At 42.2% G+C, this 21,115-nt stretch overlaps 1 protein-coding gene across 2 annotated transcripts in view; it reads left to right on the top strand.

Moving 5' to 3' along the window:
* Nucleotides 1-21,115, top strand: part of LOC132825922 (collagen alpha-1(XXVII) chain-like) — a 593,955-nt gene that overhangs the window by 245,148 nt on the left and 327,692 nt on the right. For both annotated transcript variants that reach the window (XM_060841558.1, XM_060841557.1), the window contains exon 13: nucleotides 10,116-10,169. In XM_060841558.1, the coding sequence (XP_060697541.1) occupies nucleotides 10,116-10,169 (54 nt within the window). The remainder of the gene's footprint in view (nucleotides 1-10,115; nucleotides 10,170-21,115) is intronic.

Raw genomic sequence — 21,115 nt, forward strand, 5'->3', positions numbered from 1 at the left:
TAAGGCAGAGATATATTTTTGAAAAGGAAAGGGATTAAGGCTTATGGTGAGTGGTTGGGTAAGTGGAGCTGAGGCCATGAAAAGATCAACCATGATCTTACTGAATGGCAGAGCAGGCTCGAGGGGCCAGATGGACTATCCTTCTTCATAGTTCTTGGGTTATGTAAATCCTATTTATTCAGTGCACAGAAAATAATAGTTTTTCTTCTTTGTGGGCGGCACGGTGGCACAGTGGTTAGCACTGTTGCCTCACAGCGCCTGAGACCCGGGTTCAATTCCCGACTCAGGCGACTGACTGTGTGGAGTTTGCACGTTCTCCCCGTGTCTGCGTGGGTTTCCTCCGGGTGCTCCGGTTTCCTCCCACAGTCCAAAGATGTGCAGGTCAGGTGAATTGGTCATGCTAAATTGCCCATAGTGTTAGGTAAGGGGTAAATGTAGGGGTATGGGTGGGTTGCGCTTCGGCGGGTCGGTGTGGACTTGTTGGGCCGAAGGGCCTGTTTCCACACTGTAATGTAATCTAATCTAATTTCCTCTCGTACTTAGTCAAATATTCCCTGCAAAGTGGGAGTTTAGGCTGAGAGTTGGAGGCAGCAAAGTGTTGCTAAGCGGGAAAGTATGTCTTTTAGAATGAACCTATGACCAAAGTGATTTTCTTTATGAAAATAATTGTTCTCTTCTCCTGAACTAAGTGGCTGTGGGGGAATAGCAGGGTGAAACGTAACATATCCTGATTGGAGGTGGAATTTCACTAACCCATTCAAACAAGGATCCAGTGGAGCCACTGATAGGACTCTGGCTCAATCTGGTGGTTCCTGTGGGAGTACTGCAGTACACTCAGTGTTTGCAAAGGCTTTAACCTTTTATTGACTACTGAAAAGGAGTATTAAAGCCTTGAGTCGTGGAGGGAACTGATGGTTCAGGGGTGGTATTGCTGGGCTAGGATTCTCCTAGGCTGGTGGTATGAGTTCAAATCCTACCATTGGGTAATGATGAAATTTGAATTTTATACAAGTCTGGTTTTGGAAGCCATCTAATGATGACTATTTGTTAATTGTTTTAAAAACTCACCTCTTTTAGCAAAGGAAATCTGCTGTCCTTACCCGGGCTGCCCTGTGTGCAACTCCAGACACGAAGAAATATGGCTGACTCTTCAGAAATAACCTTAATGAGCCAGTTACCTCAAGGGTGAAGTGTCAGCCCAACGGTGATGAACATATCTGGTGAACAAATAATAATTTTTAAAAGCATTTATATAGCGCTTTTTATGATTGTGGATGTCTCAAAGCATTTTACAGCCAATATGTTTGTGCACAGCAAGCTCCCACAAACAATGAAGTGTCTGTTTTCTGTGATGTTAGTATCCATCAGGACACCCAGGAAAATGCCCCTGTTCTTCATTGTAATCGTGTCCTGACGAATGCCCTCCCTGTTAAAACTGTCCATTGACTATAGCTGGGCTGAAACTAATCCACCTAGAACTGGATGCTATTTACCCCTCACGATAGATGTTATTGAGGCGGTAGTTACAGAATTGTTACTGCTCAGAAGGAGGCCATTTGGCCGATCATGACTGAGGCAGCCCTGTGAATGAGCCTCTCACCCAGTGCCGTTCCTCCAAATTCTCTCTATAAGGTTCTTCCTTTTCAGATAAACAGTTCCCTTTTGTATCCTCACCACAAGCGCAGATGGTGCATTCTAGACCCCAACCATTCGCTGCATCACAATACCTTCCCTCAAATTACTAGTACTTATTAACTCATCTTCTCGAACCTTTCACAAATGGAAATGACCGTCTCCTCTGTCAGAACCTTTCATGAACATCTCTATCTAATCTTCACTTAGCTATCTTCCTCTCCAAGAAAAACAGGCCCAACCTTCATCACAGAAACTCCTGATTCTCAGAACCCTTGTCTGCACCATCTCCAATACATTTCCATTCACCCTATAGTACAACTGCAGAGTGTTCCAACTGAGGTCAAACTGTCATAAAATCCCTACAATGTGGAAGCAGGCCATTCCACCCATTGAGTCCACACTGAACCCCCCCACCCCCCAAAGGGCATCCCACCCAGATCGACTCCCCTATCCCTGTGGCTAACCCATGTAACCTGCACATTTCTGTGTGACACAATGAGTAATTTAGCATACCCGAGCCTGTACACCTTTGGATTCTTGGAGGAAACCAGAGGAAACCCACACAGACACGGGGAGAATGTGCAAACTTCACACAGACAGTGCCTGAGGCAGGAATTGAACCCAGGTCCCCGGCACTGTGAGGCAGCAGTGCTAACCACTGTGCCACCCCAAGTTTCTTATTCAAATTTAACAAAATCTCCTAGCTGTTTTACTCTATATCCCTATTAAGAAAGCCAAAAATACTGTAAGCTTCATTAACCTTTCTTTCAATTTGTCCTGCTAAATTTAATGACTTATACATGTAAGCACCCAGGTCTGTGTTCCTATATCTTCTTTAGAATGGTACCCTGTATTTTGTACTGGCTAGCAATGCTTTTCCTCCTGGATTTACCCATTTTGCCTGCCACCCATCTGCCTATTTTACCAACTTGTCAATGCCTTTTTTGAAGTTCTACGCTATCCTCCTCACAGTTTGCCATGCTTCCAAGTTACTTTTTGTTAATCAACCACTATTTTGAAACCGTCCCCTGTACACCTAGCTCTGCATCATTGATATTTATCAAGAAAAGCAAAGATACCAATCCTTCCCCTCCAAAGCTACCTCAAGTCTGAAATACACCCATGAACCATCCCTCTCTGTTTCCTGTGCACCACATCAACAACATAGCATCAACCCACTTCAAATTTTCTCTTCAAGAGCCTCCAGCTAGTTGGTTACATTTGATTTTCCTATCAAAGACATTTGGACAAGTGCTTGTAACCCTCCAAACGTTTCTTATTCGAGCCAAGTCCAGGTAGGTGGGGCTAGTTTAGTTTGGGATTATGTTCAGCAGCACTGATTGGACCAAAGGGTCTGTTTCCATGCTGTGTGAGTCTACGACTCTATAAAATCCACGCTGGCTTTTCCTAAGTAATCTGCATTTATCCATGTGCCTAATTAGCTCGATATCGAGAAGGTTCCTCGCCACAAGAGTTAAACTGACTACAAGTCTCTGAGCTTACTTTTCATTGGAATAAAGTAGAAATATATTTTAGTCACTGGCAAGTAATGCCTTGAAGTGGCAGGTACCTGTGAAGTTGCTGTAACTATCAAATTAATTCCTTGTATTAATGTTCAGTGTCTCATCCTGGCTTGCCTCTAACTCTCAACACACTGACTAACGCTCATTTGCCTTTCCGTTAATTCACTCTCTAGGTTTTTGTCAGACATCAGTATGATTCTGATTAACAAGGTCTAACCACATCCCAGAAAATGTCTGTCCAGCAAACATTCAATCCCTTAGACCAGTCGATCATTCTGGAGCATTGTTTTTTTCTTTATTCAGTTGTGGGATGTGGGCGTCGCTGGCTGGGCCCAGCATTTATTGCCCATCCCTAGTTACCCCTTGAGAAGGGTGAGATGCCTTCTTGAATCGCTGCAGTCCATCTACTGTGGGTTAACCCACAATGCCCTTAGGGAGGGAATTCCAGGATTTTAACCCAGCAACACTGAAGGAATGTCGATATATTTCCAAATCAGGATGGTGAATGACTTGGAGGGGAACTTGCAGGGGGTGGTGTTCCCATGTATTTGTTGCCCTTGTCCTCCTAAATGGAAGTGGCTGTGAGTTTGGAAGGTACTGTCTGAGGATCTTGGTGAAATTCTGTCTTGTAGATTGTACACACTGCTGCTACTGAGCATTGGTGATGGTGGGAGTTGATATAGTATTAGTCAAGTGAGCTGCTTTGTCCTGGATGATGTCAAGCTTCTTGAGTGTTATTGGGGCTGCACCCATCCAGGCAAGTGGGAGTATTCCATTGCACTTTTGATTTTGGTCTTGGAAGAAGATTTTTTTTCATATTGGATGTAATTCTCCAAGTATGGTTTGGGTAACTAGGTGCCAGGCCCAACATTGATGGTATTGTGAGTGCACCACTGTATCTTCAGTGATGTAAAGATGTTTTCACTTCATATCTGTTTCATCAAATCTCTATGGTGTAGAATCAGGCCATTCGGCCCATCAAGTCTACACGATCCTCCAAATAGCATTCGACCCCAACCCTGTATTTCTCAAAGTCAATCCATCTAACCTGTGTATCTTTGGACTGTAGAAGGAAACTGGAGCAGCCAGAGGGAGCCCATGCAAACACTGGGAAAATGTGCAAACTTCACACAGAGAGTCACCCGAGGGGGGAATCAAACTCGGGTCCCTACTGTGAGGCAGCAGTCCTAACCACTGAGCTGCCATGCCACTCCAAAACCATTTGTTACCTCTGTACCCGTAGACATCATCAAGGGTCAGAAAAACATGAAGTTAATGGAGTGTTCCTGCTCCTCCTAAAGGCCCTGTCTCATGTGTTTCCCCCTACATTGGTCACATCCTTGGTGGTGCCTTCAGCTGCCTGCTCCCCACACTCTGGAATTGTGCATGCACCAGTACGTTTTTGTTGTTACGGCAACCCGCTTTGAGTTCAATCACGACACATTATTGAGAAAAAGAAGAGGGCACTATGTCAAGCGGCCACAGTCTGTGTCGTCACAGAGCGGGGTCAACATTCACACAGCCAAGTGGACGAAAGGGCAAGTGGAAAAATAGAGTCTAGGATCTTTTTCCGCAACATGGATACAGCCAATGAAGCACAATGTAGCTAGGTCATCCTAAAATGGCTCCTGTGTCAGGTGTTGGTGATCGATTGAGGATAACGAGGGTGAGGCACGATGTGGAGATTTGGAGCTCTCTATTCCCATTAGCAGTCACTTGGTCTTCCCGTATGCTCCTGCTGTTGCCTCTGCTCCGAAAAGCTGCAGACTGGAAATCCTGCCCACTCCTCACTGTCCCAACCTGCCTTCACACAGAGGGATTACAGCCTGAAGCATTTTGTGATCATCATTGACTACGTCTGACCCTATGATGGAGGACAAGTCATTAATGAAGCAACTTCAAATGGTTTGGCATAGGGCATAACCTGAGGACCTCTTGCAGTGATGTTCTGGTTCATAGATGACTGACCTGCAACAATCATAAACATCTCTCTTTGTATCTTCAACCAGTGGACAGTTTTACCCCAATTTCTTTTAACTCCAGGTTTAGCTAAGGTTCCTTGATGGGATACCGAGTCAATGCAGTCTCAATGTCAATGGCAAGTCACTGTCACCACATTTCTGGAAATTAGCTTTTTTGTCCATGTTTAGATCAGGCTGTAATGAAATTAGGAGATGAATACTCGACGTATTCACCCACTCTCCTGCAATATTATATCCATCCTTTCATTGGTTAGATCTACTTGGTCGCTCTTATGTCTTTCAGCATGTGTATCTATTGTCCTGACAGAGCAATCTCTTTAATGAGAGATAATAGTGAATGGATCCCACACAGCGACTCTCCTGGGTCACATAGTCCCCAGGCAGGCTGCGAAGCCATTCTACAAGTGATGCAGGGGGAAGATGACCGACACCCCCAGCAACCTTGGGTCAATATTGATGCAGCCAAAGTGACCGGGACATACATACTCTCAGTGAATTGTTGTTCTGGAAGCTTCCCCTTGCTGTGCACTCGAGGTCCTCTGTCAAACTGCCATCCTGTTAAAAAGACTGTTAAAACAGAAATCTGTCCCTTCAGCCAAGTCACTGGTCACCCATCCCAATACCTGCTTCACCATTCAGTAGAAATGGAAATTAGGAGAGATGTTTGATGTGTGTACATCAGCTATTTTAATCTGTTGCCTAAAATCTCAAACATTTCCAATGAGTCTCATAAAAAACAAGTGGAGGTACAGTTAGTCCAAACAACAGCTCAAAAAGGGCTTGGGGTGAATTGGTAACTGATGTCTCACTGTCTTGGAAAATATTGGCAAGCTTTCATTTCAAACCACGTAAAAGTGATAGCAAGGCAAGGAAACGTGTCCCCAAAAACATTTGAGCTATCATTCCTGGGAACTTCAATAGAAAGAAGACCTTGATTGGTGATTCACTTTGAGCTTGCTGCTGTCCAGACCATTCCACCCTCAGTGAGTCTTTAATACATGTATTTTTTTGACCAAACTGTTTGTTTGAACAAAATGAAAGCATTTGTGGCATTTCAATCTGTATCAACAATGTCTTCTTAGCTTTCTAAAGCAGGAGGATTGTCAAAGGTGACTGTTTTATTTAACCTCCTTGTTCCATCATGGGATGTGGGTGTAATTGGCATTTGTAGTATGTGAACTGAGTAGTTTTTTCAGCCATTTCAGAGGCAGCCACATTGCTGTGGGCCTAGAGTCGCATGTAGGCCAGACCATTAAGGACAGCAGATTTCCTTCCCTAAAGATTAACAAGGATGTTGCCAGGGTTGGAGGGTTTGAGCTACAGGGAGAGGCTGTGAATAGGCTAGGGCTGTTTTCTTTGGAGCATCGCAGGCTGAGAGGTGACCTTATAGAGATTTATAAAATCATGAAGGGCATAGATATGGTAAATAGACACGGTCTTTATCCCTGGGGTGGGGAAGTCCAGAATTATAGAGCATATGTTTAGGGTGAGAGGGGAAAGATTTAGAAGAGACCTAAAGGGCAACGTTTTCACACAAAAGGTGGTACTGGTATGGAATGAGCTGCCAGAGGAAGTGGTGGAGGCTGGCACAATTACAACATTTAAAAAGACATATGGATGCATATATGCGTAGGAAGGGATGTGGGCCAAAGGCCTGCAAATGGGACTAGAATAATTTAGGATATCTGGTTGGTGTGGATGAGTTGGGCCGAAGGGTCTGTTTCCATGTTGTGAAGGTGTATGACTCTATGACCCTAAGTGAAATCCATTCAGGTTTTGCAACAATCTGCTAATAGTTTCAGTGTAACCATCACTTGCTAATTGAAGAATGGTACTGCTGCCTCACAGCATCGTGTGTGTGTGTGTGTGTGCGCTAAATTGCCCATTGTATCTTGGCTAAGTTGGCTAGCCTTGGGAAATGTAGACGTAGGGTGAGGGTAAGGGTCTGGGTGGGATGCTTTTCAGAGGGTGGTGTACACTCAATGGGCCAAATGGACTGCTTCGACACTGTAGGGATTGTATGATTGAGTTAACTTATCAGCAGACAAGTTGGGATTGATGCTGTGTCGCATGGGAGTGGACATGGGGGTTGCCAGTCTGGTGACATTGCTCCTTATTGATATGCAGAAGTTTTGTGAAACCTTATTTGTGTATTTCAGAAAATTTGACTGGGTAAGATCCTTCTGTAAAGTACATTAATGCACCACGTCAGGTTTTCCCCAATTAATTAACAATCATTTCATCATTAGTCACAGAAACTACCTTTCAGTTGAATTTAAGCAGTTACCATGGTTGGAATTGAGCCTTTGTCCTCAAAGCATTAAACTGAAGTTTCGGGATTAGTGAGTCCATTGGCATTACCTATACACAAACTATCTCAACAGCCCCATTGCCTCTTAACCAAGTTCCTGACAGGGTAGCATATACTTTGATAGAGCATATGGACATGCAACTTAGTAACATTAGCTTTTCATTGGGAGACTGAGACCAAGGACTCTTATTCAAAAGGAACTTCCAAAAGAGAGAAACTGAGTCTTTGTGGCAGAAAAACCTGGTGCCAGCTGTGGGGCATCAGTCTTCCAAGAATAGCCAAAGTGTTACCCTCGAAGTAAGTGCCAGTTAACAGAAACTTAAGTCATGAGGGTAACTTCACAAAGATTGAGTTTATTTTCTTTGAAAAAAGAGACTTTGAGACAATCTAATTTAAGGCTGTCAGAACTATGAAGGAAATTGATTAATAAGCTTCAGGCGAAATACGTGTGGTTTTGAGGCCAGATTAAGCAGGTCATGTTTCATATGATTATGATGAAATAAAAGAGAACTTTTGTGGGCGGCACAGTGGCACAGTAGTTAGCACTGTTGCCTCACAGCACCAGAGACCTGGGTTCAATTCCTGCCTCAGGCGACTAACTGTGTGGAGTTTGCTCATTCTCCCTGTGTCTGCGAGGGTTTCCTCCCACAGTCCAAAAATGTGCAGGTTAGGAGAATTGGCCATGCTAAATTGCCCATAGTGTTAGGTGAAGGGGTGAAATGTAGGGGAATGGGTCTGGGTGGGTTGTGCTTCAGTGGGTCGGTATGGACTTTTTGGGCCGAAGGGCCAAGTTTAATGTCCAGCCGCATTACAGATAGCCATGAAGAATGTGTTCACAACACAGACAGGACAGGTTCATTATCAATAGAAGGTTCTGGAGAAGCTCAGCAGGTCTGGCAGCATCATTGGAGAGAGTTAACATTTCAAGCCTGGTGTGAGTATTCTTTGGAACTGATTTTTTTAAAAAAAATATTCATGTGGTATCCTTAGCTAGGCCAGAATTTATTACCGATCCCTAATTGCCCAGAGGCTCTGGAATCACATATAGGCTAGACCAGGTATGCATGACAGATTCCTTCCCTCAAGGACATTAGTGAACCAGATGGGTTTTCTTGACAATCAACAACGGTCACCATTAGACTCTTATATCCAGATCATTATTGTATTTAAATTCCACCATCTGCCATGGTGGGAGTCAAACCCAGGTCCCCAGAACATTACCTGGGTCTCTGGATTAGTAGTCTGGTGATAATGCCAATAGGTCATTGCCTACCCTATAAGTTGTACTGTTGTATTGTTTCAAAGAGGGGCAATGGGCTGACTTTATGCTCCCCCCAGCATCCATTACAGCTAGACCAGCTCATGGCTATTTAATGTGTATGTTGAATAGTCAGTTCTTACATAATGCGATAGCTGGGTTCTTGAGCAGCCCCCGCATTATAGAAAAATCATATTTGAGAAACATTGCTTAAAATGTTGGTGATTAATCGTGTTTCAGCTAACACACGTTTTAAAAGTTTGCGCTTTAGATACAGTGTCCCCAATTCATTAATCACATCATAACAAATTCGTGTTAACAAAATGTGCGTATAGCAGAATGACCTTTAGAGGAGTTCCCTTCAATCCCAATGAAGAGCCACATTGGAGAAGAAATGTTAACTCTGTTTCTGTCTCCACAGATGGTTCCAGACCTGTTGAGTTTCTCCAGTGTTCCTTGTTGTTATTTCATCTCTCCAACATCCTTTATGAGATTGATTATCAATCTGTAAATCCTCTGATGCACCCATGGCAGACGATAAGAAGGGAGTATTTCCTGGCCAGCCAGTACGTTTGGTATCGTCAATATAACTGCCTCCCTCTGTATAAAGACTCTGTGTGGGGTTGAACAAACATCATCCTTATTCCAAAAGACCACCATAGACTTTTGTAAAACAATGTTCTGGTTATGAAAGAAGTGCAATGAAGGTTTACCAGACTGATTCCGGGGATGGCGACACTGACCTAGGATGAGAGATTGGATTGGTTAGGATTCTATTCACTGGAGTTGAGAAGATTGTGTGTGTGTGTGTGTGTGTGTGTGTGTGTGTGTGTGTGTGTGTGTGTGTGTGTGTGTGTGTGTGTGTGTGTGTGTGTGTGTGTGTGGCGTCTCATGGAAACCTACAAACGTTAAATTAGAAAGGAAGGATGATGCGATGACTAGGGAGTCCAGATCTAGGGTCACAATTTAAGGATTCAGGGTAGGATTGAGTTGAGGAGGTATGTCTTCCCCAGAGAGTGGGGACCTGTAGAACTCTATGCCACAGAAAGCAGTTGAGGCCAAAACACTGAATAGTTTCAAGAAGGAATTAGATACAATTCTTGGGACTAAGCAGTTCAAAGGATACGGGGCGAAAGTGGGAATAGGGGACTGAGTTGGATGGTCAGCCATGGTCCTGTTGAATGATAAAGCAGCCTCGAAGAGCTGAATAGCCTAGTCCTGCTCCTATTGTCTGTTTCGGTTTTACTAACCTGTCCAAAAACCTACTACTTTACATTGCCCTATCTCGAAGAATCAGAAAGCAGGCAGCTATACTGAAATGTTCGGAATGTCATTGCGATTTTTAATTATTCTGGAAAAACTATTTTTCTATTTTTGTGCTGATCACGTGTTTCTCCTCTCTACAGGGATTTCCAGGAAATTTTGGAGAGAGGGGATCACCAGGCATGGATGGAAGTCCAGTAAGTTGATACGTGTCCCTTGTCATGTTGGTAGAAGACTTTAATCTGCTGCTCCTCTATTATTTGTGAAGAATGGATTTCAATATTTTTAGGATTAAATTGAGGGAAGGTTTCTTCACTCAAAGAAATGCTGGTGTGCAGAGGGGCTTGGGTAGTAATTGTACAAAGGAAATGTGGAATTAGTGCAAAATAGAAAATAATTAATAAAGCTTATGGCATGTTGACCTTTATTGAAGGTGTTCATGAACAGGAGTAAAGAGGTTTTACTACAATTGTACCAATCTGTTAATGAGACCACGTCTGGAATACTACATGCATTTTTCGATTCCATATTTAAAGAAAGATTGACTTGCTTTGGAGATGGTGTGGTCAAGTTTCAGGAGGTTGGTAACTGGAATGAGAAAGTTAACCTGAACTGAGAGGTGGAATAATTTGGAGCTATTCTGTTGAGAGTGTTGAAGGACAAGAAATGATCTAATTGAAGCATAACGTGATCCGAAAGGGAGTTGATTGGGTAGGCCCCCCGGCCCGGGGAGTCTAAAACATGGGAGCACAGTCTCAGGGAAGGGCTGAACATTTAGAACTGAGATAAGAAGAAATGTCTTCACTCAAAGGATTGGGAATCTTTGGAATTTTGCATCTCATGTGAAATGCAAGGTCAGGTATTGGGTCGAGAAAGTGAGGGTTGCAGATGCTGGAGATCAGAGTTGAGGGTGTGTTGCTGGAAAAACACAGCAGGTCAGGCGGCATCTGAGTAACAGAAAAATTGACGTTTCGGGCATAACGTTGATTCTTCTGCTCCTCGGATGCTGTCTGACCTGCTGTGCTTGTCCAGCAACGCATTCTCGACGGACTGGGTGGAGGCTGGTTTAATTGAAGAGGGCACTGTTTGTCTGGGAACGGTGTGCAGGGATATGGGAAAAAGACAGGAGTTTGGCTTGAGGTGATAGAAATGGTTACAGGCACAATCAGCTGAATGGCCTCATTCTGTGCTATAACAATTCTGAGATTACAAATTCTGAGATTACATTTCCGTTGCAATAAACGCCAATCGATTTGCTCAATCATTTACCATATCTGCATACTAACTTTTGTGATTCATGGACCAGAATATGCAGATATCTCTATGTCTGAGTCCTGCTTTCTCTTTTCATTTCCTGAATAAATTACAACACTACAATAGAGTTAAGGCTGATGATCAGTCACTTGGATGATCCTTGCCATGAGGAGTTATTTTAGCAGCAAAGGCTAAACAGCTTGGGACTTTACTCACTGGAGTTTAGCAGAATGAGAGGTGATCTCATTGAAACATGCAGGATTCTTAAGGGGCTTGACAGGGTCAATGCTGAGAGCATGTTTCCACTTATGGGAGAGTCTAGAACCAGAGGGCATTATCTCAGAATAAAGGGGTGCCAATTTAAGGCATAAGGAGGAATTTCTTCTCTCAGAGGGATGAGAGTTGTTGGAACTCCTTGCCACAGAGAGCTGTGGGGGCAGAGTCCTTGTATATATCTAAGGCTAAGATAGATGCTTGATCAGTTGGGGAATTAATGGTTATAGGAAAAGGGCAGACTTGAGGAATGATGTCAGATCAGCCATGATCCTTATGAATGGCAGAGCAAACTCAAGGGGCTGAATGGCCTACTGCTGTTCTTGTTTCTTATGGTCTTAGGATTGTGTTACGGTGGAGAAGGCTATTTTCTTCATTCTTATTTTCCCAGAATGCAGGTTCCTCATGACAGAGGTGTAATGGTTTTGAACCACCTCTTTCCTTTCCATGTGGTCATCAGAGATGCCTATTTTTCCCATCCTTCAAGTTGTATGAGGGTGTCAGTTTGTATGTACATGTTCTTATCTAAGTACTCATTCGTACTCAAACTGACCTGATGTAACCAACTAGACTGAGAAGGTGCCATCTTAAAGAGACACTCTATATTCTGAGATAAACTCGTGTTCAACTGTGTTTCGTTACTGTGGGAAATGTTAACCAGTAACTACTGAGATCAGTCTAAACTATTTTGGCCTGTTACAGACTTTGTTTACCACATCAAATGATTTTACAGGATGACTGTGTGTCATTTAAAACCGTTTATTTTCCCATATGAGTGGGTAATCTACAAATTACACTCAGTGTACTTGGAAACACAGTAAATTTCATCACTTGCATGTTAAAATAATATTAATGCTTTTTGACATTTATTTAAGAGTATTACTATGCTCTTTGAATTATTCTGGGTAAAAGGCATTTGTCAGTATATGTCTGTCAATCAAGTACCTGATTGAATACATTTGGATTTTTTTTGTATCATTATGATCTGATGATCTTGGGCAAACAGTACAGTGTAGCTGTTATATACAAGAATGGGATGGATGGATCAACCTTCAGTGAGCAAAATAATGTAGAAGCACTACAGGACCCTTGAACAACCTAGTGATGATGTCAAGGATCCACACCTCACTGGGCATAAGTAGCACAGTGTGGGCAGAGTTAAGAAGGTAGAAGAAAGAAACACGTAGAAAGCAGTCTGATTTGCATGAGGTAGCAGAGTTTATGAAATAGTCTTTTAATAATGTGACCGTAAGATCACAGCCTGGTATGTATCTTTAGTCCTAATGTGTAACAGATTGTGCTATAAAGAAGCCCAAACCTAAAGACAGTTCTTGCCTTCTCTTCGATCAATCTATTTTGAACCCAGTCAGAAGTGAAGGATGGAGGATTTCAAGACTGGGGGCACATTTTTGAGGTGAGAGGAGAGATTTAAAAAAGACATAACAGGCAAACACTTTACACTGCGGGTGGTTCGCGTGTGATATGAACTTTCCGAGGAAGTGATGGTTGGGGCTACAATTACAACATTTGGTTAGATACTTAAACAGGAAAGGGTTGCAGGGATATGGACCAGGAGTAGGCAGGTGGGACTTGTTTAGTTGGGATTATGTTTGGCATGGACTGGTTGGACCCAAGGGTCTGTTTCCATGCTGTTGGACGCTGTAGCACTATGACACCCAGTCACTGTCCAACAGGTTTGTTTGAAATCACAAGCTTTCAGAGCACTGCTTCTTGTCAGGTGAAGTGACAAAGGAGCAGCGCTCCGAAAGCTTGTGATTTCAAATCAACCTGTTGCACTATAACCTGGTGTTGTGTGACTTCTGACTTTGTCCACCCCAGTCCAACAACGGCACCCCGTATCATACTTTGAACCCACACTCTTGGATGTGAGCATAAAACTTCCCAACAAACGACCAGTTTCTGCTTCCCAATATTCCCGATGGTCCTTTATGACCTTGTACTTGGAATCACAGAATGGGTACAGCTTTTCAGCCCACTGTGTCCAAACTGGCTCTCTGCAAAAGCAACTCACTTCATCCCAATCCTCCTTTTCCCTGTGTCTTTGTAATTCTTTTCTTCTTACATGATTTTCCTTTGTGTTTTTTGAAGGCCATAGTTGAATCTGCGTCCAGCAGAGCCTCAGACCATGTATATTCCAAATACTAAACATTCATTGTGTTAGTTAAAAAAAATCAGCCAATAATCCTGTTATAAAATTATAGATTTAGAGCAATGCTTAAGGAAATATTAATCTTTCTTGCTTTGGGAAAGCTGAAAATCAGTCTAATGTAAAGTTGCATTTGCAGTAGGGAATTTCTGAATGCCCTGACATTTATAGCGTTGTGAATATCGGTATATAAACACAAAAAATTGCCACACATGAAAAATGAATGGAATATAATATCTTGCATTGGCAATGTTCATCCACCAATAAGTCTAATTTATTTCAATGAGATCTTATTTAATGTTGAAACATTGTTCCTTCAAATTATTGGCAGTGACCCATATTTTTCTATTTGATAGCTTTGTAATGTTAGTAGAATATTTTCTGTAAATTCTTACTCCAAACATGGATTTATTCATTTATTCATGTGTCACCCTAGTCTTAGTGGGGCTAATGGCATCGTCTCACTTTATCTCTGGTTTGCGTCAAACTTCCCTCTATCCATTTATTATAAACAAACTTATTTTTTAAGAACTGACGAAGAAAGACTAATTTACTGTTTTGCAGCTTAAAATCCCAAATACGCACACTTTTTCATGAATAAAACAGACTAAAGCAGGCGGTTTGGCACAAATAATTACATTGGAAAAATGTAGACAGGGAAAACAATTCTTTAGATCAAAGTCCAGACCACAAGGGTGAAGAGTTATTTCTGACTGTTCTTTTGATTTTAGCAATGTTGTCCACAAAGCGATGGTTGATTTTTGATTCAGTAGCTGATCAGGTTGACTTACATCTTGTATTAGAGTCTGTAGCTTTTTTATCTGTCCTTCTTGTGGAGAGAGTTGGTGAGAGGTGCTTCTTGTTTGCAGGCTTCTGGATGTCTCAGAGTGTCCACTGGCAAGTCTCTGCCTACTTGTAGCTGAACCAATTCAAAGGCTCTTGTTAGGCAGGTTTTCCTGAACTCCTAGTGCCACTTTACCTCCTAAATTTTCCATCATGCTGCTCTGAAATGTAACATAATCTTGTACAGCAACCACATAATCCCACTTGTGAAACTCTCCTGGTATTTTTAGACGTATGACTGTGCCCAGTTTCCATTCTACAGATTGTAAGTTCGAAAGGGAATGATTACACTCCATTACACAATAGATTCTCCTGTACTTGGTCGAACAAACCATTTTCATTCTTTCATTCCAGTTGATTCTAAACATCTTTCTCCACACTCACATTTTAAAACATGTCACTCTCCTGTTGCCCTCTTTCTTGGGCAACATGGTGGCTAAGTGGTTAGCACTGCTACCTCACAGCGCCAGGGACCTGAGTTTGAATCCACCCTCGGGTGACTGTGTAGAGGTTTATATTCTACCCAGGTCTATGTGTGTTTGTTACAGTTTCCTCCCACAGTCCAAAGATGTGCAGGTTGGCTGGATTGTCCATGCTAAATTACCCATCGTGTCTAGGGATGTGCAGGCTAGGTGGATTAGTCATAGGAGATGCATGGTTAAAGGGTTGGGGTGGGATGCTCTTCAGAGGGTCAGTGTGGACTCGATATACCAAATGGGCTTTTCTCCCACTGTAGATATTCTATGATTCTTCAGAGTCCAATTCGTATCCTTAGATTGCACCTCTCTTCATAAGTGACTGCAATAAACACTATAACATTGGGAAAGATGTGCCAAAAGGCTGATTTTTAAAAAAATCTTGTTTAACCCTCAGGAATGTTCAAAACGTTTGATCTGTGTTAGGTCAGTTTAATGATTGAAGCATTATAGTGAACCAGGTTGGAGACTGAGCCATTCAGTGGCTACTGTTGCCCACCTATTAACCTTTCAACTTCCAGACATAGCATAACTCAAATATTATGCCTCGTGGAGAAAGGTAGTCTTTTTTTTGTAAAATCATAGACAACAATATGGTTTTGCACCATAAATATTTGCACATTGTTTGTACACCTTTGAATGTTATTTTTTCAGATTCTATTTTTATTCATTCATGGGATGTGGGTGTCACTGGCTAAGCCAGCATTTATTACCCATCCCTAATTGCCCAAAGGGTAGTTAAGAGTCAAGCACATTGTTGTGGGTCTGGAGTCACATGTAGGCCAGACCAGATAAGGATAGCAGTTTCCTTCCCTAAAAGTCATTAGTGAACCAGATCAGTTTTTCTGACAATCAGCAATGGTTTCATGGTCATTGTTAGATTCTAAACTCCAGATTTCTGTTATTGAATTCGAACTCCACAACCTGCCATAGCATGTTTTGAACCAGGTTCCTGGATCATTAGATGAAAGTCAATACATATCAATGTATCCAGGCTCCATGGGCTTCATGACCAATTCCTGCTCCATTCTGGATGTATATAGTTTCTCTGGTTCACTATGAGTGGGATATTGGGGCTGATGTGTAGGGCAAATGGAATTTGGGATTTACCCCATGATGATGTTGATTTGTTCCCTGTGTAGAAACACGTCAAGAAGATAGGTGCCTGCATCTGGGGGCAGGTGTTTTGATCCTGTAACTGGAGGGGTGGGGACAGGTTTGATGGTTAATCAGAGTTTAGAAAATTGGAGTTGTTATATCGAAACTTAGAAAACAGGAGTAGGAGTAGGCCAGTCGGCCCTTCAATATGATCATGGCTGATCTTCCAACTCCATGCTCTGTTCCCATTCTCGCCCCATAATCTTTGCCCTGTGAACTAAATCTAACTCCTTCTTGAAAACATTCAATATTTTGGTCTCAACCACTTTCTGTGGTCGAGAATTCCAGAGGCTCCCCACTCTCATGCAAAGTGTGTGACTGTGTGAGAGTGTGTGTGCGTGTACATGTGTCTGTGTGTGGGTGTGAATGTGTGTGTTAATGTGTGTCTGTGTGCATGTGCATGTGGCAGGTTGTGTGTGTGTGAGAACCACAAGCATGTTGGACATTACTGCAAAAAAGTGGTCGCCATTTTGATGTGTCAATGATGAGACAATTGGCTACAAATCACATGAACATGTAACATTGAGAAATTGATCAACCAGCAAAACATACAGACCAATCACCGTTGTCACGTACTAACCGGCTGTTAATTACGAAGAAACAAACATTAGCATTGCAGCTCCAACTATTGCTGAATGGATTTTTTCTTAAATACTTGCAGTTACTGTTTACATTTTAAAGACTTATTTGAACTGATCTAATAAACAATAAAAACCAAAATAAATCAAAACCAAAGCAAATAAACACACCCACACTCTTGTCTCCAAGAGTCGCCAAGGGCCACAATCAAATGTTCTCCATAGGACTAGTCCCTGCACATGATGTTTTAGAGTTTTTGTGCTTTTTAATTCTGTAACTGTGTATGTGTGTGTATGTCTGTAAGTGTATGTATAGGACTGTGTGTGTCTGTGAGTGTACGTATAAGTGAGTATGTATATGATGTGTCAATGTGTATGTGAGTTTGTGTCTATGGATATGTGTGTGTTTATGACATGTCAGTGTGTGTATGCGCCTGTGTGTGTATCGATGTGTGAGTGAGTGTGTATGATCTGTCGGTGTGTATGCATGTTAACTTTTTCTCTGTTAAAAATATAGTTGATGCTTACTTTCTACATCATATGGTCTTTGACTCAGTTAGCCACATGCATTTGTTCAGACTGTAAGCAACAAGTGTTCTTTCCTGTTTCCTTTTGGTCATCTTGTATAAATGTAAATTACAATCCATCTGGCTGCTCTTGTTGGAGCTGGGGTTCAGGGTCATGTTCAGGAAGACAGTGGGCTGCTCCTGCAGTGGGCATATGGTTATGCTGGCCTGTTTGTCCATTGACAGACTTGGTTGGCAGACTGTTGGTCTGTTGTCTCCATGGCTTGAGCCTATTGGCACATGATGCTGTGGGTTCAATCCTGGTACGAGCTGGCAGTAGCTGTTTCCTCGCTGTATGCTCACAGAGGAGTGACTTTACGCTCTATCTAACCAATTCTGTCTCTAATGGAGAGATACAGAGAGATGCTTCTGGTCCTTTGTGATTTATGAAGAGTTGCCTTTCATTTTGGTTTAGCTGTTCATCTTGGTTTGGTGTAAAGGCCCAAATGTATATGGAACCTATAGAGAACCTGGAAGGGACCTCAGAAAGTCAGCATTGGCTCAATGGGTAGGACAAAAGAACAGGGCAAAAGTGAGGACTGCAGATGCTGGAAATCAGAGTGCCGAAACATCGATTTTCCTGCTCGTTGGATGCTGCCTGACCTGCTGTGCATTTCCAGCACCACACTAATCAGGACAAGAGGACAATTCTACAGATAACCAATGGAATCGATTACTCAGCAGGGACAAGTAGCAAAGTCAATCCCAATGACAGGCCTTTTTAATTCATTCGCAGGGTGAGGATATCACTGACTGGGCCAGCATTTATTGCACATCCCTAATTGCCTAGAGGGCAGTGAAGAGCCTGGAGTCACATGGAGGCCAGACCAAGTAAGAATGGCAGTTTCCTTCCCTAAAGGACACGATGAACCAGATGGGTTTTCCCAAAAAATAGTCTAATTAAACTCTTAATTCTAGACCATTATTGAATTCAGATTCCACCATCTGCTGTAGCAGGATTTGAACCTGGGTATCCACATCATTACTTGGGTTGCTGGATTAATGGTCCAATGATAACACTGCTAGGCCATTGCCTCCCCTAATGAAGAGAGGTGAGAACTCCCATCGTGATAACCAATTGGCATCCTGCTTGATATCAGTCCCTGAATGTGGTACATTCTCTGTGTGGACCACATGCCACAATGACTGGGCGCTAGACAGGAAGGCTGGACCCTCAGCTCCAACACTGGTTTTTACAGCAGTAGTTTCAGGGTCACCATCACTGAGACTAGCTTTCAATCCCACATTGTATTTGTTGAGTTTTTATGCCAGCAGCTGCTATCAGGAGTTTATGAAACTGGTGTCTCCAGAGCCTGGTACTTCTGAATTCCAAGTTCAGTGATATTACCAGTTACACCAACAGCTCCCTATTGTGGGAATGGGACTAGCCAGATTGTTGGTGGAAAGACTCCATAGACTTGATGGGCCGATTAGCCTTTATCTGAACTCATGTATGAATTTATACTGTTGGTGTTAAAATGATGAGGTATGACCAAACAAAGTAGAGAGGAATAAACACAGAAATTGTTGGAGAAACTCAGCAGGTCTGGGAGTACCTGTGGAGAGAGAAACAAAGTCAGCATTAACTTTGCTTTTTCTCAACAGATGCTGAAGACCTGTTGGGTTTCTTGAGTGATTTCTGTTTTTGTTTCAGATCCTGTTATAGGAGGTATATTCTTTAGCTGGAGAGGGTTCATAAGAACTTTACCAGTATGTTGCCTGCAATAGAAGATTTGAGTTATAGGGAGAGGCTGGATGGGCTGGTACCTTTTTAACCGGTGCGTAGGTGAGAGATGACCTCATAGCGATTTAAAAAATAATGATGGGTATAGGTAAGGTGAATAGCAAAGGTCTTTTCTCTAGGGTGTGGGATTTCAAGACTAGGGGGCATACTTTTAAGGTTAGAGGAGAGAGATTTAAAACAAGATATAAAAGGCAATTTTGTTACACAGAGAGTGGTTTTTGTGTGGAACAAATTTCTTGAAAATGTGGTGGTAAGAAGATATTTGGAAAGTTCATGAATAAGAAATGTTTGGAGGGATATGGACCAAGTGCAGGCAGGTGTGGCTAATTTAGTTTGGGATTATAGGCCGGTATGGACTAGTTGGACTGAAGGGTCTGTTTCCGTGCTGTTGGACTCTATGACTGTATTGCTCATCTTCAGCATCTTGCTAACCTTTATTTTATTTTAAGGTAAAACAAAATTTAGGTAAAACAGAAAGCCGGGGATAATATTGAAGCTGCAGAAAAGGGACAGAAATTGCTGGAGAAAGCCAGCAGGTCTGGCAGCATCTGTGCAGACAGAAATTGAATGGAAGTTCCAAAGAATTGTCATATTGGACTTGAAACATTAACTCTGTTTCTGTCTCCACAGATGCTGCGAAACCTGCTGAACTTCTCCAGCATTCTCTGTTTTTATTTCAGATTTCTAGCATCCTGCTTTTATTTGTAAGCTGCCAAGAGTTAATTTGCTTCTGAATTTTTGTCCTTTCAAGAATAAATATCCTGCATTATCTTAGTATAATGTCACAATCAATATTGAGGCATCTCCTCTAATTCAATGACAGTAATTCCTGAGTATTTAACCTAGTCCCTGTTACTTTTTAATCAATATTCTTTCGGACAGTGATTTGAGTTTAGTGAATTTCAAATAATCACAGTTGTTGAGTCAATAGAGTCATAGAATCATACAACATGGAAACAGACCCTTCAGTTCAACTAGTCCATGTCGAGCATAATTCCAAGCTAAACTAGTATCACCTGCCTGCTCCTGTCCCATATCCCTCCAAACTTATCCTGTTCATGAACTTATCCAAATGTTTTTTTAACTGTTGTAACTGTACCTGCATCCACCATTCCTCAGAAAGTTCATACCGCACACAAACCACTCTCTGTATAAAAAAAGTTGCTTCTTGTGTCCTTTTTAAATCTTTTTCCTCTTGCCTTAAAAAATATGCCCCCAGTTTTATACTAATCTCAATTTGATGTATATAGACTTTACATTTCAAGTTTCATTTTATTTCATGGGGGAGACGATGACCTAAGGGCATTGTCACTGGATTGTTGACTTAAGTAATGGCCTGAGGACCTAGGTTCAGATCCTGTCATGGCAGATGGTACAATTTGAATTCAACAAAAAATGATGTTGGAATTAGGGGTCTAATGATGACCATGTATCAATTGTCAGAAAAAAACCATCTGGTCACTGATGTCCTTTAGGGAAGGAAACTGCCATCCTTACCTGGTCTGGCGTACGTGTGACTCCAGACCCACAGCAACATCGCTGACTCTTAATTGCCCATAAGGGATGGGCAATAAATACTGCCTGGTCAGTGACACTACCATCCCGTGAATGAATAAAGAAACAAAAAAGCAGGAGTTCTTTGTAAATGGAAAGTCTGCAAAGGTCTGTGGGCAAGTAACTCCAATAATAAATGACCACACAGATGAAACAAAGAACAATTCATTGCGCTCTATTTCCTGAATCTCCATACTTTGATTTTTTGATTTGATTTATTATTGTCACATATATAGGTACAGTGAAAAGTTTTGTTTTTCATGCAGTCGGGGCAGATCATAACATATAAAGTGCCAAAGGGGAATCAAACTGCTCTGCTCCGCAGTTTGAGCAGCAACTCCTGGGCTCGATTCTGCAGCTCCATCTGTGTATCATTGCCTGGGCCCACTGTGCTTGGAATGGCACCATGATGTTACATGTTAATGAATGCAACACTTGAGCCAAACAGGATCTTGACTGCATTTGATGTTTTGTAACCACGGCAGTTGGGAGAGTGGAATGCTCGTCTTTCACCCAGAAAGAAGGACTTC

Source organism: Hemiscyllium ocellatum, chromosome 21 (genome assembly GCF_020745735.1).
Source record: "Hemiscyllium ocellatum isolate sHemOce1 chromosome 21, sHemOce1.pat.X.cur, whole genome shotgun sequence".
Lineage (NCBI taxonomy): Eukaryota > Metazoa > Chordata > Chondrichthyes > Orectolobiformes > Hemiscylliidae > Hemiscyllium > Hemiscyllium ocellatum.